Source organism: Poecilia formosa, unplaced genomic scaffold, assembly GCF_000485575.1.
Source record: "Poecilia formosa unplaced genomic scaffold, Poecilia_formosa-5.1.2 Scaffold222, whole genome shotgun sequence".
Lineage (NCBI taxonomy): Eukaryota > Metazoa > Chordata > Actinopteri > Cyprinodontiformes > Poeciliidae > Poecilia > Poecilia formosa.
The window spans coordinates 63,351-83,009 of NW_006800161.1; the positions used below are offsets into that span (position 1 = coordinate 63,351).

Genomic DNA, 19,659 nt, shown 5'->3' on the forward strand with positions numbered 1-19,659 from the left:
TATTACATGTAATAATGTACATAAATATTATATATACATTTTTGAATGCATGGGGAGCAGAGAAAAAGAAATCCACAAGAAATTCAAACTTGTACGTCCGATTCAGTTTAAGTAGTTCTTGTATATTCATTATTCCAACATGGGAAAAAGATATTTTCAAATACATCATTAAAAGCCCACACCTAATATGATAATGATCCTGATGATGAGTGGATGTAATGTATATGACGCCAGAGAACTACCCAGGAAGTTCCCACCAGCAGGAGAAAAGAAGGAATTTGTGAATCATCACCCACACTGTGACTGAACTGAGACGGCTCAGCGATTAACTTTCATTGATCCTGCGCCGCCTCAGAGCACGGCCTTCTCCAGGAGATGGCACTGAAGGAGACGAACGGCAGGAGTCTGCTTTCCTACAGAGCTACGAGTCTGAGGAGGAGCTTCCAAACCCAGCTGTCCACAGAACCTCCTGAAATACTCCACACCGTCTCATCACTTTGTACACATAGCTGAGATTTAATGATCGCTTGCCATAATGTGCTCTTCCTAACACGGGGAGCACTTAGAGCGCAGTGAAGCTGAATGAGGGTTTCCATTAAGGCAATCGAGTTAGAAGGAGTACTGTGTTTTCAGAAAGCACAGCTGACACCGATTCTGGAACTTTGCTTCAAATGGAAACAGATGAGCTTGAATTTTCACTCCGTAACTGGATGACTTTGAGCTTTAAGTAAATTTTTAACTTTCTGATTGATATAAAGACTCTTCCTGTAAGGATGTTCCCATCTGAAAGCACCATTACTCCCAGTGCCAGTAGATCAGTAGATCTACATGAGTATCTTATTACACGACAAGGCTGCAGCCTCAGACAGGCTGATGGGAACGAACAACTAAATAAAAAAAAGAAAGAAAGAATTTTGACTTTTTTTTCTCAGGATTCTGACTTTAATTTCAGAACTGTAAGTTTTTTTTACTCTGAATTCTGACTTTGATCTCTGAATTCTGCCTTTGATCTCTGAATTCTGACTTTGGTTTTCTGAATTCTGACTTTGATCTCTGAATTCTGCCTTTGATCTCTGAATTCTGACTTTGATCTCTGAATTCTGCTTTTGATCTTCTGAGAAAAAAGTCAGAATGGGGAGACACTTTCTTGTTTTGTTGTGTTTCAGTGACCCTAATCCTCCTCGGAACAAATGCAAATGAATGATGAATGTATTATGACATGGGTTTCACATATAATATATAAAACCATTGAATATTGTCTGTATATTTTTCAGTTTTACAGTGACGATTTATATTGTGTTGGGCCAGCAATAAAATTCCAATAAAATACAGCTTGCAGTTACAACATGACAGAATGCATAAAAACTTCAATGTATGCGAGTGCTTTTGCCTGGAATTCCTTTCTCTACTTACTGTATATTTTAATCGGTCTATTTTCCTCTCCAACAAACACCATGTATGTTAACATTTCCTGCTCGGGTCACATCATACCTAAAGCCACCCTGGCAGCGGAGGCGTCATAATTGATCCAGAAGGACACCCAGGACAGGATGGTGATGAGGATGGAGGGCATGTACGTCTGCAGGATGAAGTATCCGATGTTTCGCTTTAGCTTGAAGCTCAGTGACAAGCGAGGGTAGGCACCTGCAAGACAAGGCAGAAGAGGAAGCAGCTGACTTTGATTCGCCAGTCACTTTGGTTTGATTTGAGGATTGGTGTCAAAGTTCTGGAATACTCTGATTTAAAAAAAAAGAAGGAGATTTGACCAAATAAGGAGCGTTTGAAAGCTGGGTGGTGTTTTACACAGGTAAGAACATCATTAAAAAAAGTTTATTCATACGAGTAAATCAGCTCAAACAGGAAAACATATACAATATGGATTTATTAAACACAGATTTTGGGTGAAAACCTAATGTTTGTAAGCCATGACCACCAAAATGAACAGAAATAAATTGCTCCATGTGTAATGAATCTATATAGCACAATAAAGTTTCCCTGTGTTGCTAAATAAACTTTTTGATGATATTTTAATTTATTGAGATGCATCTGTAAACATAACAGAGCTAGCACGATTTTATAGCCCTCTGCACATAATACATTCTAATTAACTGTGCAGAACAAGCTCTCCTTTCCTTCTAATAAGAGAAAGAGAAAATAATTTATTGCTTAAGGTAAAAGCAGTGTGATTATATTATACTCTATTATTCATCAAGACAAACAGGGACACACGCAGCCTCTGTATGCTGTCTCTAATCCTTCAAGCTACACGCAGACGCCAGAGTTGGGTACTAACTAGTTACATTTAGCTTTAGGAGTATTACTACGCAGTGCTACTCTTACTTGAGTAAAATTTCCTCCTTTTACCCTTACTTGAGTAGAAATTTGTTGAAGTGCTACTCTTACTCGAGGACAATTTTTGGGTTCTCTACTCGCCTCTGGCAGAGACGTAATGTAAGATCTGATCTGCGACCTTTGACCACCGTTGTCCCGACTCCCTTCCACCTACCAGTGGAGAAGACCACGTTCCTGGAGACGAGCTTGTAGTCGACTATAGAGAACTGAGGAAGCTCGATCCGGGTCACCCCGGTAACGGCCGTGTCTCCCCCTTTCCAGTAGAACTCTATGTCGTCTGTGGTGTACCCGTCTGCGAGGGAAAACCAGGAACAAGGTGTGATTCTCATGAGATGGACGGACAAAGTGAATCTGTTCACTTTGTCCGTCAATCAGTGATTTCTTGATTGACTGAGATGAAAATGGCTGCATGTGATCTATAGCTGTCAATACTTTCATGGCCGCTCAGATAGCGGCCTCAGATTGCAGAGCTTGCTAATGCTAAAACCAGTCTGCATGGACAAAGTTTAGCTAGAGAGGCTGCGGCCAGTAATATCGCCCAGACATGACAGGTTCATAAATCCAGAGCAATTCAGCTGCCTGTGCAGTTTCCGTCCCCCCCGCGAGACGATGAGTGTAAGAGTCTTTTTTATGAGGCTCGCTGCACTCTTCATAATTTTAAGTGATGGGAAAGTGAGGCCATCTGCCCCTGTTTCTTCTACTAAGCAAAAGAGGCTTGAGACGTACAACTTTCGATTTCCAGAGTGCAGTTCTGTTCGTCCAACGGGTATCGCCGCAGGTCCATCATGCAGGCCGCCGTCGTCGTGATTCTGACACAAAAACAGAAAAGTGGGGAAGTGATTAGGAAAATCCGGCCTCGAGTCACAGCAAAATTAGAATGGAGTGGGGTGCGGCCCGACATGTTCTGGGTTTGCACCAAAATAAGTCAGAACAGTGAAACATATGGCTTAAAAATAACATTTTTTTATTCCAGATCCAAATTACTATTTTAATAGAGTTTTTTCTTGCTTTCTTTTTTAAAAAAAATTAGAAATAAAAAAAATGACAAATTATAGAAAATATTTTCAAAAGTGGCTTTTATTTCAGTCATTCCTTGTGTGAGTTGAACAACAGAGTAGAAGGGCCGGACTACAGTGAATATAGTCATAATATTGGAAGGATAAAGACACAATTTTACTAGAATGTCTTAAAATTAAGAGAAAAAAAGTTGCTTTTAATGACAAAAATGCTTCCACAGAGTTAAGTGTTTCCTTATCTGTAAAACTCATACCAAAGTTTAATTTGTATAACTCTCTTTGTGTTGGAGTTGTCATAAATGTACAACTTTAATCTACTAATATTATGACTTTATTCTCATACTTGGAAAAAAAAATACAGCCTAAATTAGGAAAACATGGTCATCAAACAAAATGACAGGCCTTACATGCACTGACATTATTCAGAACTATGGAAACACAAAAAGCACATTGGTGAAAAAATCCTGATTTTCCAAAAATTAAACCTTCAAAGAACCAAATTTTCAGTTTATTGATGATATCAATTTATTTCCCAGACGTAGAGAAAAATATGTAGCAATGGAAATATTTCTTAATTCATATCGTTTTAAAAAGGAAGTGTTATGTATTTTCAAGGCACATATGCTATTTTATAGTGCAATCAAGAAACTATGTTACCTTAAGCTATTATAAAAGTGCAATGACAAACTGGACTTAGAAAATTAATGCCTTAAAATTAGGCCTCTGTCTCTTTAAGAAGCTCCTGCTCTTTCCAAAACTCTGCCTTCAGCACATGATCAAAACAGAGTTTCTCCATTAAACCTTTAACAACTGACAGAGAAGCTAATCACGAATCCTATCCTGAATAAACATGTCAAAACTGCTAACTTTAAATAATATTAGACGTGCATTCTCACAGAAAGAACAGTTCTCACCTGAGTCCGTAGAGGACGGTTCCATCCGGGTGGAGTCGAATCATTCGGTTCTTAACCGTGACCCCGTGCACAAAGGATTTCTTATCGTTGAGGAAGTATGTGTCTGGGACCCAGAGCTGGTCTGCTACTCTGTTGTCCAGCGTCAGGTTGAGGGGAATCCCCACGTAGGCCAGCCTCTTATCCCTCCAGTACTGCTGGAAGTACATGGTCAGCGTGTAGTCCTGTGGAAAATAAAAGAATGCAGTCATGTACCTTAAGACAGCACGATGGCGTACAGGGGCCATTGTAGACAAAAAAAAAAAAAAAAAGAGGAGTAAATTTGCTAGAAAAAAACTCAGAAATTTTGAGATGAATCACAGAAATTCACCATGTCATGTTTGCAGCTTTTTTTCACAGGAAACAAAAGTGATATTTATGGGAATAAGTACAATCTGCCAGGAGCAATCACATTTTCAGAACCAACACAATAAGAAATCAGAGTTTCCCTCGGTGTATTATAAGCCTGGCGGGCCACCAGGGTTTAACTGCGCCCCCACCAGGCTGAGAACCATTTATTTATTACACCGTTTTATACACCACTAACTCCATAGCCACTGCCTGTCTTTACTGGTCTACATGCCAACAGCTACAGTAAATAAACTGACAAATCACAGATAAAGGATCAACAAATTTTGGTCACTTTAATAAGGATGAAACAACTGAAGTGCAAAAAATTTATATTTATTTTAATTGTATTTTTTTTTTAATGTTTGCGTGTTTTTTTTTTTTTTAAACTTTGCAGTTGGTGTTTAGGTATTGCTAAAAATGTCTTCCAGTAACACATAATTACCTGGTCATATTTCCAAGTTTCCTGTCAACTTTAAACATTTTTACCTCAAAAACAGACATTTCTCTATTAGGAGGGTGGACGACCGCCCCACCAGGCTTAACAAGTTTTCTGGGGGAAACTGATGATCAGCTGATTGATCAGCTTCAATCAGTTCAGTTTGAAATTCAGTTTGAAGCTGATAAATAATGTTTTCTTTTTATATTGATAGCTATTATTAATTACTACCAGCCATACCTGCAGAGGCAAGAATCATTCATTAAGCTTTCATTTGCAGCAACCTCCCATAAGTTGATCCATCAAACACAATAGCTTCTCCTGGCTCTTAATGGAGCTCTTTACAAGCTCTCTTGGTTTTGTTCTGCTGACTAATGCTCTCTTAAATAAATAAGCAGGTCTTGGGAAATAAATAAAAACACAAAAATGCTCGCTGAAGTGGCACATTTACAGGATGAAGTGTTGCAAAAGCGGGCAAAAATCTCCCACCGAAGCAGTGTGTCGGGACGAAACGACCCGGGCGTAAAAAGCGCGTTCTCTCCAGGGAGGACTGACGAACTTCCAGCTCGTTTTGAGCTGAATGAATTACACTCCGCGATCTGAGAATGTAATATGATCCAGATAAAGTCCTATAAATAATTCAGCCTGTGTACAATAAGTGTCTCTTCCAGTGTGTTGAAAGCTTGTCCCTGTTTACTGTCTGGGATTCATTTGTTTTATTAAACCACACAGCGGGCGTTTTCATCTGTCAGACTAGATGATGGCTGTGCAGTGGATCCACCGTATTTTCTCAACACCCGTTTCATGCTGATGGGGTTATTCGGTTGTTTTTCCTCCTTGTTTAGAGATACTCTTCCCCCCCTCCTGACTCCCTCACGGCTTCTGTAAAGGCAGAATGCCGTTCTGCATATGTGGGTTGATGAATCAGCGTTGCACAACAGCTCTTACGCTACGGCAAAGAAGTTCTACCAACACACTCCTTTCACGTCTGGGTTGTGGCTATTTTAAACAGCTTAAGATCTTCAGATCCCACTTCAGCAGCTTTCCTATAACGATACCTTAGCTTCTCCGAAGCAGAACCTCCAACATTTCTCTTCACTGATCTGGTCCGATACATTCCAGGCCTCGGTGGGTTAGTCACCACCGAAAATTCACTTTTTTCTCACAGGGACGTATGTAGGGCTGCAATTTTTTTCCTCCCTTGACACCAAACAGTTTCATTTAAAAAATGCACTCTTAGCTTACTTGTGTGATAGTTAACACTTAAATGTGATAAATATGTTAAAAAAAAAAAATCAGGAAGGGGGAAAACACTTTTTACACCCCTAATACACAAGGTACAAAAGTTGGAATTTTCTAACTTCATTAACTTGGGTGTGTTTTGAAATTATTCTCCACACAATTCCCTTCATCTCTGTCCAGTCTTGTCTATTCTGAAATCCCTGAATAAATTTCAGGATAAGCGCTGTCATCGTATGCAGATGCTACAAGGTGCACTGGTCAGATCAGATGAGACACCCTGAAGACACCATCCCACCGTGGAGCATGGCAGCATTTGTCAGGCTTTATGATGCTTTTCATCAGTTGAAAAAAAAGTGGATGGTGTGAAACAGAGAAATAATGGAAGAAAATCTGTACAAGGCTGGGAATAGGTTAAACACACTGCCAGAGCGACAGTGGAATGGTTTAGATTAAACTACAGAATATCCCAACAATCCTAGGAAAACGTAGAAAAACACTTGATAATCTGTGTTTGCAGGTATTTTGTGGGGTGAATAAGTCAGTCTCTAGATGGGTCAAGTTTATTTTATTTTATAGCAGTTGTTTTGGGGTTTTGATTATGTCATGATTATTCCTAGTGATCAATTTATCATGTTTATTTCTTCCTTGTGTCTCCTAGACTCTTTTTCTTAGTTTCCTCATTAGCTCGCCCCCTGCTGCCTCTCTCTCTCTCTCTCTCTCTCACTCTCTCTCTCTCTCCTTGGGCTGATTTCTGCTGGCTCCCCTCACACCTGCATCCTGTTAGCTCATCAGCCCCTGTCTTTTGTTCCAGCATTCAGCCTTGCAGAATTTAAACACTTCTTCTGCTCTCCTTGCTGGTTCCTCCAGCAAGGAGCGAGACCGGGGTTAGTTCCCCATTGTTTCTGCTTCCTGTGTTTTTGTTCTGCCCTGGCAAACTCATCTGATTTTGGCATAAAATGCTGTATAAAGAAGAAACTTCAGACAGTGTCTAACTCCATGTGGTTATTATTAAAACTGCTCTATGTTGGGGTTAATTAAGGGAAACAATCATCTGAAATGCATCAACGGAATTTTTTATACTAAAATTTCCAGTTTTATATTTTCCAAATATATTACAAAAGTGTACCCAGAGTCCTGTAAAAAGCAGAAACAGACCAGTGATGAAGCTTGGCAAAACATGGAGCGAGAACCTGGGACGAAGATCCGCAATGGGAAGTCCAACAATGCTCTTCTTGCAGTCACACAAGTAGGACAGCTAAACACTAAAATTAGGCCTTTTAGCTGGGTCAAAAGAGGCAACGGCCCCACTGTTAATAATGGTGTATTCTCAGTCGCTGCAGGAACGAACATCGATGTTCCCTTATTAACTTATTCTGTATTATTATTATTAGTAAAAGAAACATTAGTGCCCATTTAGGTGCTAAACTCCTATAATAGAAACATCTTAGTGGGTGGGAAATTAGATTTGACTCTGTCGTAATTTCATCTCTACTTCTAACTCAAGCAACATTTGAGGATGATGACTATAAATGGATTTCATTAAATGAAACGGGAAATTCACAAACTAATAACTGTGAAAGACAACAACTGTATTAAAATTGATCTGTAACCAGATTTCAAGAATCCAAACAGCAACAAACCCTCTGCTAAGAGAGGCAGCCCTTGTTAACACAGTGCAATGAAAACAGACTTACGCCCTGCAGATGTCTGCCGCTTTTCTTTTTTAGGTCAAATTTACTACTTCTGATTAACAAACATTTTTTTATTACCATCAAACATAGTTTGAGTAAATACAAAATGCAGTTTACAAATTAGACTTTCATCTTTTAACTGGAATTATCTACATGAACCACGCTATTTTGAGTTTAATTTTACAGGTTACCTGTTTACCTCTAGAATTAAGAAACCTGTTGTCTGACAACAGGAAGTCAGCTAAAACATGCCAAAAAAAAAAAAACAACACATCCAGGACTCAAGACAAGATAAGAAACATAAACATTGACAACGGGAAAGAGTTACGAAGTGATTTCTAAAGCTTTGGGACGTCTGGGAACCACAGTGAGAGCCTTTATCCACAAAGGGAGAGAACAGGGAACAGAGGTGAACATGACCAGGACTTTATGACTGTGGATTGGAGTTTTTGCTGTCAAAGGTTCTTAGATGTAGGGGGCTTTTAAATTTTCACATGCAGTAGGACCAGGTTAGTTTAGAAATGTTGTTGTTCTTAATAAAAATAAGCATTTTGTATTTACTCATACTATCTTTGTCTGATACTATTGTTTGTTTGATAATCTGTAACATTCAAATGGGACATAAAAACACCAGAGAAATCCATATGAGGGTCAAGACTTAACATGAATGTGGCCAAACCATAAAGGAGATTAAAGGTGTTCCCACACCTGATAGTCTGACGGACTTGATTCAATTCGGGACCATAATTACAATATTTGATACATTCTCAGTTGGTGAGGTTTGCTTTCAAATGGCAAAACCTTTGAAAAAACTATTCCCCTCCTCACCTGTGGTGGTGCTGCAACACGAACTACTGAAGGAAACGACACAAAAACCTTTGAAGAAGACATGAGCGCAACTTGTAATGTAATCAAAAATGGAGTAGCGTCAGATTTTAGCAGTTTTGGTGAAAGACCACTAGCCATTTCTCCCGCTGGTACTAGCGGGAGAAATGGCTGAACCACGCATTGTATTTTCCCAGAATCCCCTCTGCTATAGTCCACTTCCTGCTGTTGGAGAGGCCTCTGATATACTAGATGTTCACATATACATTCGAACTGCACTAGAATTCACCTCAATCAAAGAGAGACTTTGGTTGTTAGCCAGACCAGAGTTATCTTTTTTTCACATTTCCCCAAACAAATTGAACTTTCTAGACAAACGAACCAGAGTTTGGTTAAAGCAGACTAAACAAGACTGGTGTGATTGTGTCCTAAAGAATAATGGACGAACATAAAACCTAAACTGTTAACTGGAGATAAGCACCAGCAACCCTCCTGATCCCATTAAGGGACAAGGGTGTACAGAAAATGGTGGATGGATAAAACGTAAACTAATGTGAGTGTAGTTTCTGTAAAATATGTATTCCTTTACATTATGAGCTAAGTGTTCAACAAATAAGGCACCAGTGTTGATAACAAAACTCCTAAGACTTGCCACATACTTCAGCATCACCTTCACTTTGCAAATGAACATTAACACAAACCTTCATGCGATCTAAAAATTGCCTACAAACACAGATATTCTAAATGCTGAGTGTAAAAATGCCTGCAGACGGACTTTGGTTTAGGCTGCTGTTTGTTATGCAGGCCACAGGGGACACTGAAAAACATTTGTTTTCAGCAACAGAGACTAAATGAGACCCGGTGGGAGGGTGAGCCCATCATCTTCAGTTTGGAGAGTTCACTATCTCACACTCAGACATGGTTCCTGCGTGCCAGTTAAACACTGTTTATGTCGACTTAACACTGCCGTATCTGCTGGGAGTACAAGAATAGCACTCAGTGCTCCTGCCCTGTGTAAGGAGTGTCTATCATCACTTCACGAGACAGTCAGATCTTCCCTGTAGGATTCAAGTGCAAGACGATGGTTTTTTGTGCATTTGATGATTTCTGTCTCTGCATCCATTATATATTTTTCTTTCTGTTAACTGATTGTGGACACATGAGGTCCAAGTTTTAACTATTTATAGTGAATCTAGCTTTTTCAGTCTGGTGTAAAGCTGGATAATTTTACTCAGCCTCATTATGCTGAATAAAAACAGAAGTTAAACATCTGAAAGAACTGGGTCTTTGCAGGGTCTCATGGAGCAGATCAAGGTCAGCTGCATGCTACCTCTTTCTTTATTTGGAGCAGGCTATACAATAAACAAAGCTACTAAGTAGAAATTGTAATTTTATTATAGTACAAGCACATTTTTCCATTTATATTAGTAGAAAGGGTGGAAAAAGTTGACAAGTCATGGTTAAATATAGAGCAAAGGCTGATTTTCTGTTTTTTTCAATGGTTAATAACCTGAATAGACAGGTAGTTTTTAACTCTATGTTTAAGTGAACAAGGTGTAAAATTCTGATGTCATTATGTATTTTAATTGAATACTAAATGTCTTAAAATAAAAAATATTCTCTTCCCTTGTCAGGAAATAGAAACTACTTTTCAGATAATTTCTTGAATGCCAGTGACTTGCACCACTGTTTATTTTGTTGGAATGTGTGTTTTAAAAAATGTGGAGTTTATTGGTCTCAAATGGCTTTCATATTTGATACAGTCTGTACAAAAAAATGAAGCTACTAAGTGGAAAATAATGGCAAAATGTCTATTTTGATGGTTAAAAGCTGAGTTTCTGTTTCTTTCAATGATGAGTAACCAGACTGAGAGTTTTCTCTCAGTGGCGTTTTAACAACGTCATGAGTTCGGTGGTTGATGGACAATTAGTTTTTAACTCTGTGTTTAAGTGAATGCTTCTTGGGTGTAAAATTTTATGTCATAATGAATATTCATTGAAAAATAAATATTAAAATCAAAATTCTTTCATAACTAGTAGCTTTGTTTTTTTTCCTTCCTTCCTTCTCCCCTCCCTTTATTCCTTCCTTTCTTTCTTCATGTGTAGCAACCACTACAAATGCTAAGGCTAGTTAGCATTCATGGCTATGCAGCCAAAAATGCTCGCGTGTGGTTAGTTATCTGTGGTAAATATGGCCATAGATGATGGAGTAAAACCTGTTTTCCTGGAATGGTAAGTTGTTTATTCACCATTAGCATTGATTGACAGCACTAAGACCCTCCTCCTCCTAGCTCTGATTGGTTGTTCTTTACTGGGAGTGGTGTGTTTATTCAGATGGTATTCGTGCAACTGGGGGAGGAGTTTGATCTTTTCACAGATTATCTGTCCTCATATTACACCGTCACAACATGGTTTCAGTTTTAACAAATATGGAAAAAAAGATATATTTTTTATGAAAGTTACATCATACAGCTTTAAGCACCAAGACAGAGTGGAGTTAAGGGGGTTTCTGTACTGGCTCACATCTCAGCATTGTGCAACGGAGTGTGAAACTCTCCATGTTGCACAAAGAGAGCTACACCAGGGTTTCTAGCCGAGTTCTCCTTACTTTATGAGTAGTTGGAGGCTGCAGCTTTTTACCACTTTGTGTGTCTGACTTATTAACTGAACCCCCTCCTTTAAAATCCTGGAGAACATCTGTAGTTTTTAAGGGTAACGCTTCCTTCAGGCAGAAAGTTGCTTTATGTTAAAGTGTCAAAATGGATGAGGAGTTTTTAGCACATGATGGATTTGTCTTTCAGCTGACTCATACTGAGGCGGTGTGTAAAAAAACACCTCTGGGAGCTTTACTGGATTAGGAGCTTCATGGACAGGGGGCATTTCTGCACTGTGGGTAAGATCTAAAATAGTTGTATCTGTCCCATTTCTTTTGTCCTTTATTTGTCAATTATGTAAAGTAAATATGAAGTAAGAATAGATATAAGTAGCAATTATTGCAGATTGGAAGTGTTTTTTATTTGGTACCTTAATAGAAAACAGGTAAATTGCTATTCATGGTATAGAAACATGCAACTAATTGCTTGTTTCTTGCCAATGACTTTTATCATGGAATGTCTTGTATTGGCGACTTCTTTTTTTGCTTGTCTTGAATCTGCTGTAGTTCTAACTCTGCAGCATGAGCTATGTTTAAATTGGACTACGGCTTTTCTGCGTTTGGTCAGGATACAGTGAAGTTCACTTTTCTGCAGAGACGCTGCATAAGACAGCAAGGGACATAATCAAAAGTCAGATGTCCTGAAGCAGTAATCGTGTTTCTGGCTAATCACAATCCTTAAGGGGGTGGTATTATGTGTCTTCCAGGCATATAGTGCCATTTTATAGCACAATAAAGTCTTACCATGTTACTCAGAGTTGTTATAAAAGTGCTGTACGTGTATATAATATTACTATAAAGAAATTTGAGTTTTTAATTCAACAACCTGAAATTGGGCGCGTGTCTCTTAAAGAAGCTCCTGTTCTTTCCGAAGCTTCACCTTCAGGAGTTCGTCAACATCAATCCTCTATTAACCCTTTAACAATATTTTAACTGTTGAATGGTTGCCATGGGAGATGAAAAGATCTGTGAAACATGCATGAAAAAATCAAGGCGACACTCTAGATGTGATTCTGATGAGGAAATAACATTATAACGCAAAGTAAAGCTCAAAAAAGTTTAGCTTACATAATACCGCCCCTTTAAAAAACCGGGCCTTTGGGTCTGTTGCAATAAGCAATAAATCAAATTAATCGCATAAATTAAAATGAGCTCAATAAGTTCCATTTCCATAATTTATCTTTTTTTTTCTCTCTCTCTGTTTCTACCAAAATCTGGATGATAAAAGTCTTCAGTCTGGTGCTTTGGTTTCACTTAGTCAATTTTTTTGAAGAACAATTTTGTTTACAGAGATTTTAAAACTGATTTCATCTGTTGTTTATGTTGTTTGGTAACTTTACTTTAGATATTTAAAATGTCCTCCAGTTAAATGTTAATTGTTCATTAGAATCTAAGGTTTTCTGATCTGTGAGAACGTGTTCTTGTATTATTTTGCCGTTGACATTATATCACTTCAAAATGGTTTCAAAACAACAATATTATTGTTTATCGCAATAACTACTGGGACAATTTATCATCAGGCAAAATTTGTTACTGTAGCAGGCCTGCTGATCTACCGATTCTGATTTTGGCTGATTCTTTTGTCTGAAAAGTTTCTAAACAAAGTAACTAAGTTGACATTGCTGGAGTGATTACTGCTAACCGCACACGTGCAAATAGCAGATCTGTCAGTCAGTTCTTTCTGACTGACAGACTTTAGAAACAAAACTTATAGTAAAATCATGAATACAGTAGCTGCAGGCATTAAAAAGAAAAGCTTATGTTTTGAGGTGGAGTCAAAGCAGCGCCGTCAGTGATCCTGTATGTTTGATAATGTATAGCCCATCAAGATGCTGAGGCTATTTTTAGCTGGCTCACGAGTCATAAGACGCAACTCCATTATCGCTAACAGGGCCGGATCGCTTTTAACAGATGCTCAAGTACCATTTGAGGGTATGCAGCGGGTGGAGGGGGGTGTTATCTTCAAGATGAGACCATTCCTCAGGCTGGAGGGGTAGATGCACTTCCTGGGTCCCCATCTGTACGCCCGGAGCCATTAGCACAGACAGTCTGATCCGATCACCACAGACGAGTCGGCATCCTTTCACATGGCCCAGCGGACAGCGAGAGCCGAGTTAAAAGTGGAGGTGGCCTTTGCTTTTATCCCATTAAGCGCTCTTTTTTTGATATGTGATAAAAAAAAAATTTTCAGAATAAACGAGTCGACGACTGATATGAATGCAAATCCGCGTATCATTTTCAACATATGCCTATGATGAATCAGGAATACATAATTCTGCAGGAGTGTTAAGTCGTTTCCGGTTTGAATCTGGTCTCATGTAGGGTATACGCAAAATCACAAATCATCTATGAAGAGTCGATTCTATTACAGTTTCTATTGCAAGTTAGCACTGTAACGTTTACCTGTCCTTTTCATTATGAAACATTTTGTACTTTAATTACTGTTAAAACTAATTTGTTGGTAGAAATCAACAATTTTTTTTCTTTTTTGAAAATCAAATCAAACGTAAAGTATATTGAGAATTTTTTTATATTCTTTTGGGATCCAATAAAGTATTTTTGAATTTGAAAGGTTATATGTGCCAATCGTCAATATTGCTCACATCCAATAAGTATCTTTTCTATCCCACATAAGTCATCATGCACTGTTTACTACAATTAACCAGCAATGCACCAACATAATAAATGTGTATATATAATTCCGCTAAACTCTAATTAAACACTGAAAAAAATAATTAAAAATAAGAGTTAAATCAAACTACCAGATTACCGAGCAGCACCAAATAGAAGTTGTCATAAAATTCCTCTGATGTTCAATCATTGAATAGATATAATTAAAAAAACAAAAACCTACATAACCTACACTTTCTCTCTGCCAGAGAAAAGGGATTCAACTTTCAATGTTTGAGTCAGAATACGTCTCTCGATCCAGAAACGTTGATGGACGCTAATGTGAAGCAAATGGCAACGAGGATCCAGGACATAATTAATTATCTATATTCCTCTTTGAGGTTTTCATTGGTTTTCCTTTAATGCATGTTTGCCGTTTGTGATGTTTACCATCTGCTGATTCCACCTCAACTGGTTATGTGACATATCAGAACCGTAGTCATTCGAATGACATGCAAATCCAATGTAACGCATGTTTACAGCGAATAAACAGACCAGAGGGTCATATAGTGGAGGTGGAGAAGGTTTGGCGGTGCTAACTACTTTGACTTGGTGATTTTCTTTGGCACTTAAAGCGGGTGGTGCACGAGTTTTAGCATGTTCTGCCAGGACATGCAGTTGGTGCTTGTAAATTGTTGCTAAATTATTCATAAACTTTTGCAGTGCTCTCTCTACAAACGACTCAGGGGTTATGATTGCAGCAGGACAGAATTCAATTGAACACCGCTGAAGATTAAAGGTGACTCAAACTTGGAGGAAAACAGGAGGTTTGAGTCGTTTCGGACGCGGCATGTTATAATCAGCCCGAGTGTCTCAAAAACCGCTGAAGAACAGATTCTTCTGTTTCTCAGGTTTACAGAAGATACTCCGAAAAAGAGAAATTATCCAGCAGCAGCTATGTGAATGAGAATGCCTCATTGATGTCAGAGGTCAGCATGACAAATCATGAGAGGTTTCTTGAAGATTTCGTTTTGTCTCACCACATGCAAGAACACAATTCAAATCCTCTGCCTCCATATCACGGCGACAGCTAATTCTAAGTGACTTTAATCACCAAGTTTGTTTATTTAAGTTGTTTCTAACTTTTCTTGGACTGTCAGCCTTGTAGCCGAGGCTCTGCTTTTAAATTCGGCCGGACAAAATAATGTGCTTTTTGTCAGTTTGTCAAACATCTACTGTGTGGAAACAGGAGGCAGTAGATAAACAAAGACAGAACTTCCTGGAAACCTTCACAATAAGAGCCTCAAGAACATATGAAAATACGAGTAACTTTGTGCTCTCTTGATTCTTTTAACAGAAACATATTAACAATGACGATGAATTTAGCTACAATAATCATAATTCTAGATGTTCATATTGTTATATGAACATCTAACAATATGATGTTAGATGTGATTCTGACCACAGAATCAACAGATCACACAGCCTGACCAAACCTGGACAGTGACAAATTGTTCAACATTGCCTGCTTTAATGAGTCAAAACTTCAGTGATATTTAGATGGTATGATCAGATTTTGGCATAAACAACAGGAAGACATGGACTCCCCTTAGGCTTACATCAATGGTGGCGGTGTAATGATATGGGAGATAATTTGTTTGTTTACTTTAGACTTTGAAAACCAGAGCCTACATGAGACTTTTCACTGACCATCTTCACTTCCTTTTTTTTTTTTTTTTTTTACCATCATTGTAGCTAGAAGCTACTTCTCAGATATACAGTTCCACGAGCCGTTTGCTAATTGCTGCTGGCTAGTCTGAAGGAGCTCAGCAGGGGATCTGAGGCAGAGTGCTGCTCTGTGAAGTAAAAGCTTGTAAACTGCACCTCAGAGGAGGAGCTTCGTCCTCGAAGGTGGCACTCAGTACTTCCCAAGCAATTTGCAAAGCTGGTTGCCATGGGAAGATGAAAGGATTTCTCAAACGTGCATGAAAGTATGTTTTTGATGAGGGGATAATATGAATATGATAACATGATGTAAAGCTCAAAAAAGTCAATTTTACAACATACTGCCCATTTAAAACTCACTTCTAAGATTTTCACAACCCAAGCAACTCAACCCATCTCCCAGAATGTGATAAAAGTTTAGCACAAACAGCTTAGGTATAAACTTACCATATTAACTTCTGATACCATGTCTATGCTAGCCACATCAATGCTCATGCCAACAGCAACCGGTTGACCTAAAATGAAAACAAACAAAATACAATAAAATAAAGGAAAATTTGGTTTACCGGCCCTAAAATTAAAAGAACAGTTGGAGAAACATTTATATTAAATATAACAATAGCAATAAATAGCCTGAGTCATACCTCCAAAGTCTGGCCGGAGACGAATATCATATCCTTTCAACAGTTTGTCCACAGTTTCTTTGACAAACGACATGTTTCCCGGCTCGTTGACGCTGAAAAACACCAAACAAAGGCTGTCAGTGCTGGTGGAGAACACTCTGGTGTCCGGTTGGACCCCCCACAAAGACTCTCACCTCTGGGCGCAGCACATCACAGCCACGACCAGCGGCAGTGAAACAGCGTCCAGCAGCCCCCTGCCCTGGCTCCCCCACATTCCTTATGGACTCTCTCAGTGTGTGGCTATTTTTAATGACCAAATGAAGGTGCGAGTGAAGCTCTAGCTAAGGTGGGAGTTGTTCCCCATCACTTCTGCCTCTGTGTCAGTGTGTGTTGCCAGCCTTCAGCAGACACAGGCGCGGTAACTTGGACGGTCCATCCCTGTGTGAGACGACGGCGGAGCCGCACACAGCCGCCCCACGGTGGCCGCTCCGCACTCCCAGCATCATCCTGGGTGGAGGCTGCTTCCAAGCACTTTTAGCTCGAACTACGGGGAGTTTTGTCTGGTGTTCACTGTTAGCGTTAAAAAGCTCTAATTACCGTCGCTCTCGGTAAAAACCACGGGGCGAAGCCGAAAGGGAAAAGGAAAGGCTGCTGAAAGGAGTTTCCAGAGTTGAGAAAATGATGTAAGCGCCATATCTAATTATTAGAGCACGTGACTTCAGAAATCTACAGCCGCAGTTTCTTTACGGTGTGGACCAGAGCTAGTGAAGCAGTTTGTCTAAAAGCTGGGGTACTGCTTTTAAGGCGACTCCATGTGTATATAAATTTAATATTTCTGTTTATTTGCAAAAGTAATTCGCACCTTGTAATATTTTGTCCCATTACAGCCACACGCTGCAGTGTATTTCATTGGGACTGTGAGTGACGATGAAAGGAAAATGATGCACATTCAAAATGTTTTACAAATAAAATCTTGTGCTGTGCATTTGCATATTGCCTTTCTGAGTTCAAACTTTGTAGAATCACACTTTGCTTCAATGGCATCTGCAATTATTTTCGACGGTAACCAGGTAACCAGATTCAGATGGATTCATCTGAATCTGGTTACCTGTCCTCTCTTCACTCCTCACGACGTCGTGAGTTCTTTACCCCATAGATGCCTGAGATCCAAGCCTCATCTGTTTCCGTAGATTTTGCCTGAGATTCTGAAGTTTCCGACCGGCCGTTCCACCTACACTCTGCCGCCTTCAAGGACAAGCCTACCTGTCCGCCATCCAACGCCGCTCTCCATACCACTGACGGCCACTCAGCCCCACTCTCCGAACCACCAAGCTCCACGGAGAAGAGACTCAATAGCTTTGAAGGAATCCCAGGACCTACCAGTCCTCTCTAAGCCGTTTGAACGCACAGAGCGAGTAAGTTTACGAATTTTACATTTGCAACCTCCTGTTTCCCAGCAACCTGAACTCACCACCCTCCTCTTATCTTCTCAGTGCACCGAGAGCAGCCGTACAGTTTCTGGACCCGCTTCACCTCTATTGTTTGCTTTATGTAAATAAACTTTTCATATTTCATCCGTCTCTTATGGTGTTCATGCATGTGGGTAAGATCCGTTAAACCCATCATGACATACCCATGTATGAGTTATGCACTCCACACATCTGCCTTTACAGAACAGAAAGAAAAGAGGCCGCTGTTGAAAGCCAGCAGAAGTTCTTGTGCAGTTTGGACAAACCATAGGGGACACAGCAGAGAAGTGAAAGTACATCAACTCTTTCAGAACTTATGCAAAGTTCAATGTGTGGATGGGGGATAAAGTACCTTTGAAAATCATCCTAAACACTTCACCCCCACAGAGAGCTGAATTTTGGATGGGCAACAAGGGCTGGATTTACAAGGATGTGGGCCCCTGGGCTGGAGCCAGATTTGGTAGAGCACCAAATCTACCAAAGCAAATTTCTACTAATTTGCTTTAGTAGAAATTTACTAATGCAAATTTCTACTAACTTGCATCAGTAGAAACAATTTCTACTAATGCAAATATTTTTTGAAACGGTCACTATGTATTGACAGTATAGAATGAGACAAATCTGAAAAAAAAATAAAAAAAATCAAGCTTTTCTACCTTCTCCCATTGCTCCCAGTGCTAACTAGGAACAATCAATCAGAGACGGGAGGTGGGTCTTAGCGCTGTCAATCATCCACCTGTGGTTGATCATACCCCCTCAACTCCTTGCTGCAGCTAGTAGAGCGTGTCTTCAATGCTAAGGCACAGCCATCGTTAAATGGTTTTTGTGTAATAAGTTGTTTCCCCAGTGAGTACATGAGGTTGACTGACAGCAGTAAAACCCCCCTCCTGGCTCTGATTGGTTGCTTTTGGTCAGGAGCGGTGCGTTTCTTCAACGGGCAATAGCAGCTCAGGAAGGGGGTGGAGGAGATCAATCTTTTCACAGATTACCTATCTCAAATTTTAATTAACATGTTAAAAACATAATTTATAAAAGTTACATACTCCAGCTTTACAGTCTACTGTCTTGTCCTACCTGGATTTGTAGTGGAGCAAAATTCTTCTAGATCTAGTGGAACACAACCAAAAGAAAACGAACAGCCTAGTGGTTACAGTTACTGGTGAGGATTTCCTGAGAATGTTTTTAAGCTTTTATTGTTGGCTTGCTAATGCGTTTCTTGTTGAGAGAGAAAGAGGTTCAATAATGCAGCAAGGAGCTGGAATGTACTGGACCCTCAGAAACCATTTCTCTGAGTTGTGCAAGAGATCAGCACAAGTTTTTGTCAGCACATTTCAAAACATTTGAAAAAAAGCCTCCCATTGTTGCTTCCTTCCTTCAGAGAGCGAGGAGTTCCCTTACCTCGTATCGTAAATGGCGTACAGCTTTTTATTCCCATCCACGGCGTTCCTGTGAAAACAGAAGAGCAAGCATTATTATTATAATTAATTTGATTTTATTTGCTGTTGCATTGCTGACATTCACTGTCTCAGACTTGCTCCAGAGCGCTTCGTTTCAAGATTTGTCCACTTTTAGCACACACTGTCAAACATCGCAGTGACTTTCCCGTCTTTCTGTGGCATTCTGACGTCTTTTCACCCGACTCCGCGTGGATAGGATTCAATCCACATTTTTTGGGAGAAAAGCAGAGAGCGCTGAAGTAAATGTGCAGAGGTTCTGT

The 19,659-nt window shown here is 39.5% G+C and overlaps 1 protein-coding gene and 1 long non-coding RNA gene across 3 annotated transcripts in view; one reads left to right on the plus strand and one right to left on the minus strand.

The window, feature by feature from the left end:
• The window catches only part of gabrb3 (gamma-aminobutyric acid type A receptor subunit beta3), a 52,067-nt gene that overhangs the window by 7,895 nt on the left and 24,513 nt on the right, over positions 1-19,659 (minus strand). The window contains exons 2-8 of one of the 2 annotated variants that reach the window (XM_007568416.2): positions 19,341-19,388; positions 16,495-16,586; positions 16,298-16,365; positions 4,283-4,503; positions 3,079-3,161; positions 2,507-2,644; positions 1,492-1,644 (exon numbers count right to left, since the gene is read on the minus strand). In XM_007568416.2, coding sequence (XP_007568478.1) covers positions 1,492-1,644; positions 2,507-2,644; positions 3,079-3,161; positions 4,283-4,503; positions 16,298-16,365; positions 16,495-16,586; positions 19,341-19,388 — 803 coding nt within the window. Of the gene's footprint in view, positions 1-1,491; positions 1,645-2,506; positions 2,645-3,078; positions 3,162-4,282; positions 4,504-16,297; positions 16,366-16,494; positions 16,587-16,667; positions 17,149-19,340; positions 19,389-19,659 lie in introns of those variants that run through there. The other variant, XM_007568417.2, reaches the window with a different exon arrangement.
• On the plus strand, positions 11,227-18,085 carry LOC107838216 (uncharacterized). Its single transcript, XR_001664283.1, has 3 exons — positions 11,227-11,574; positions 11,664-11,755; positions 17,664-18,085. It is a non-coding gene; the product is annotated as an uncharacterized LOC107838216 (long non-coding RNA).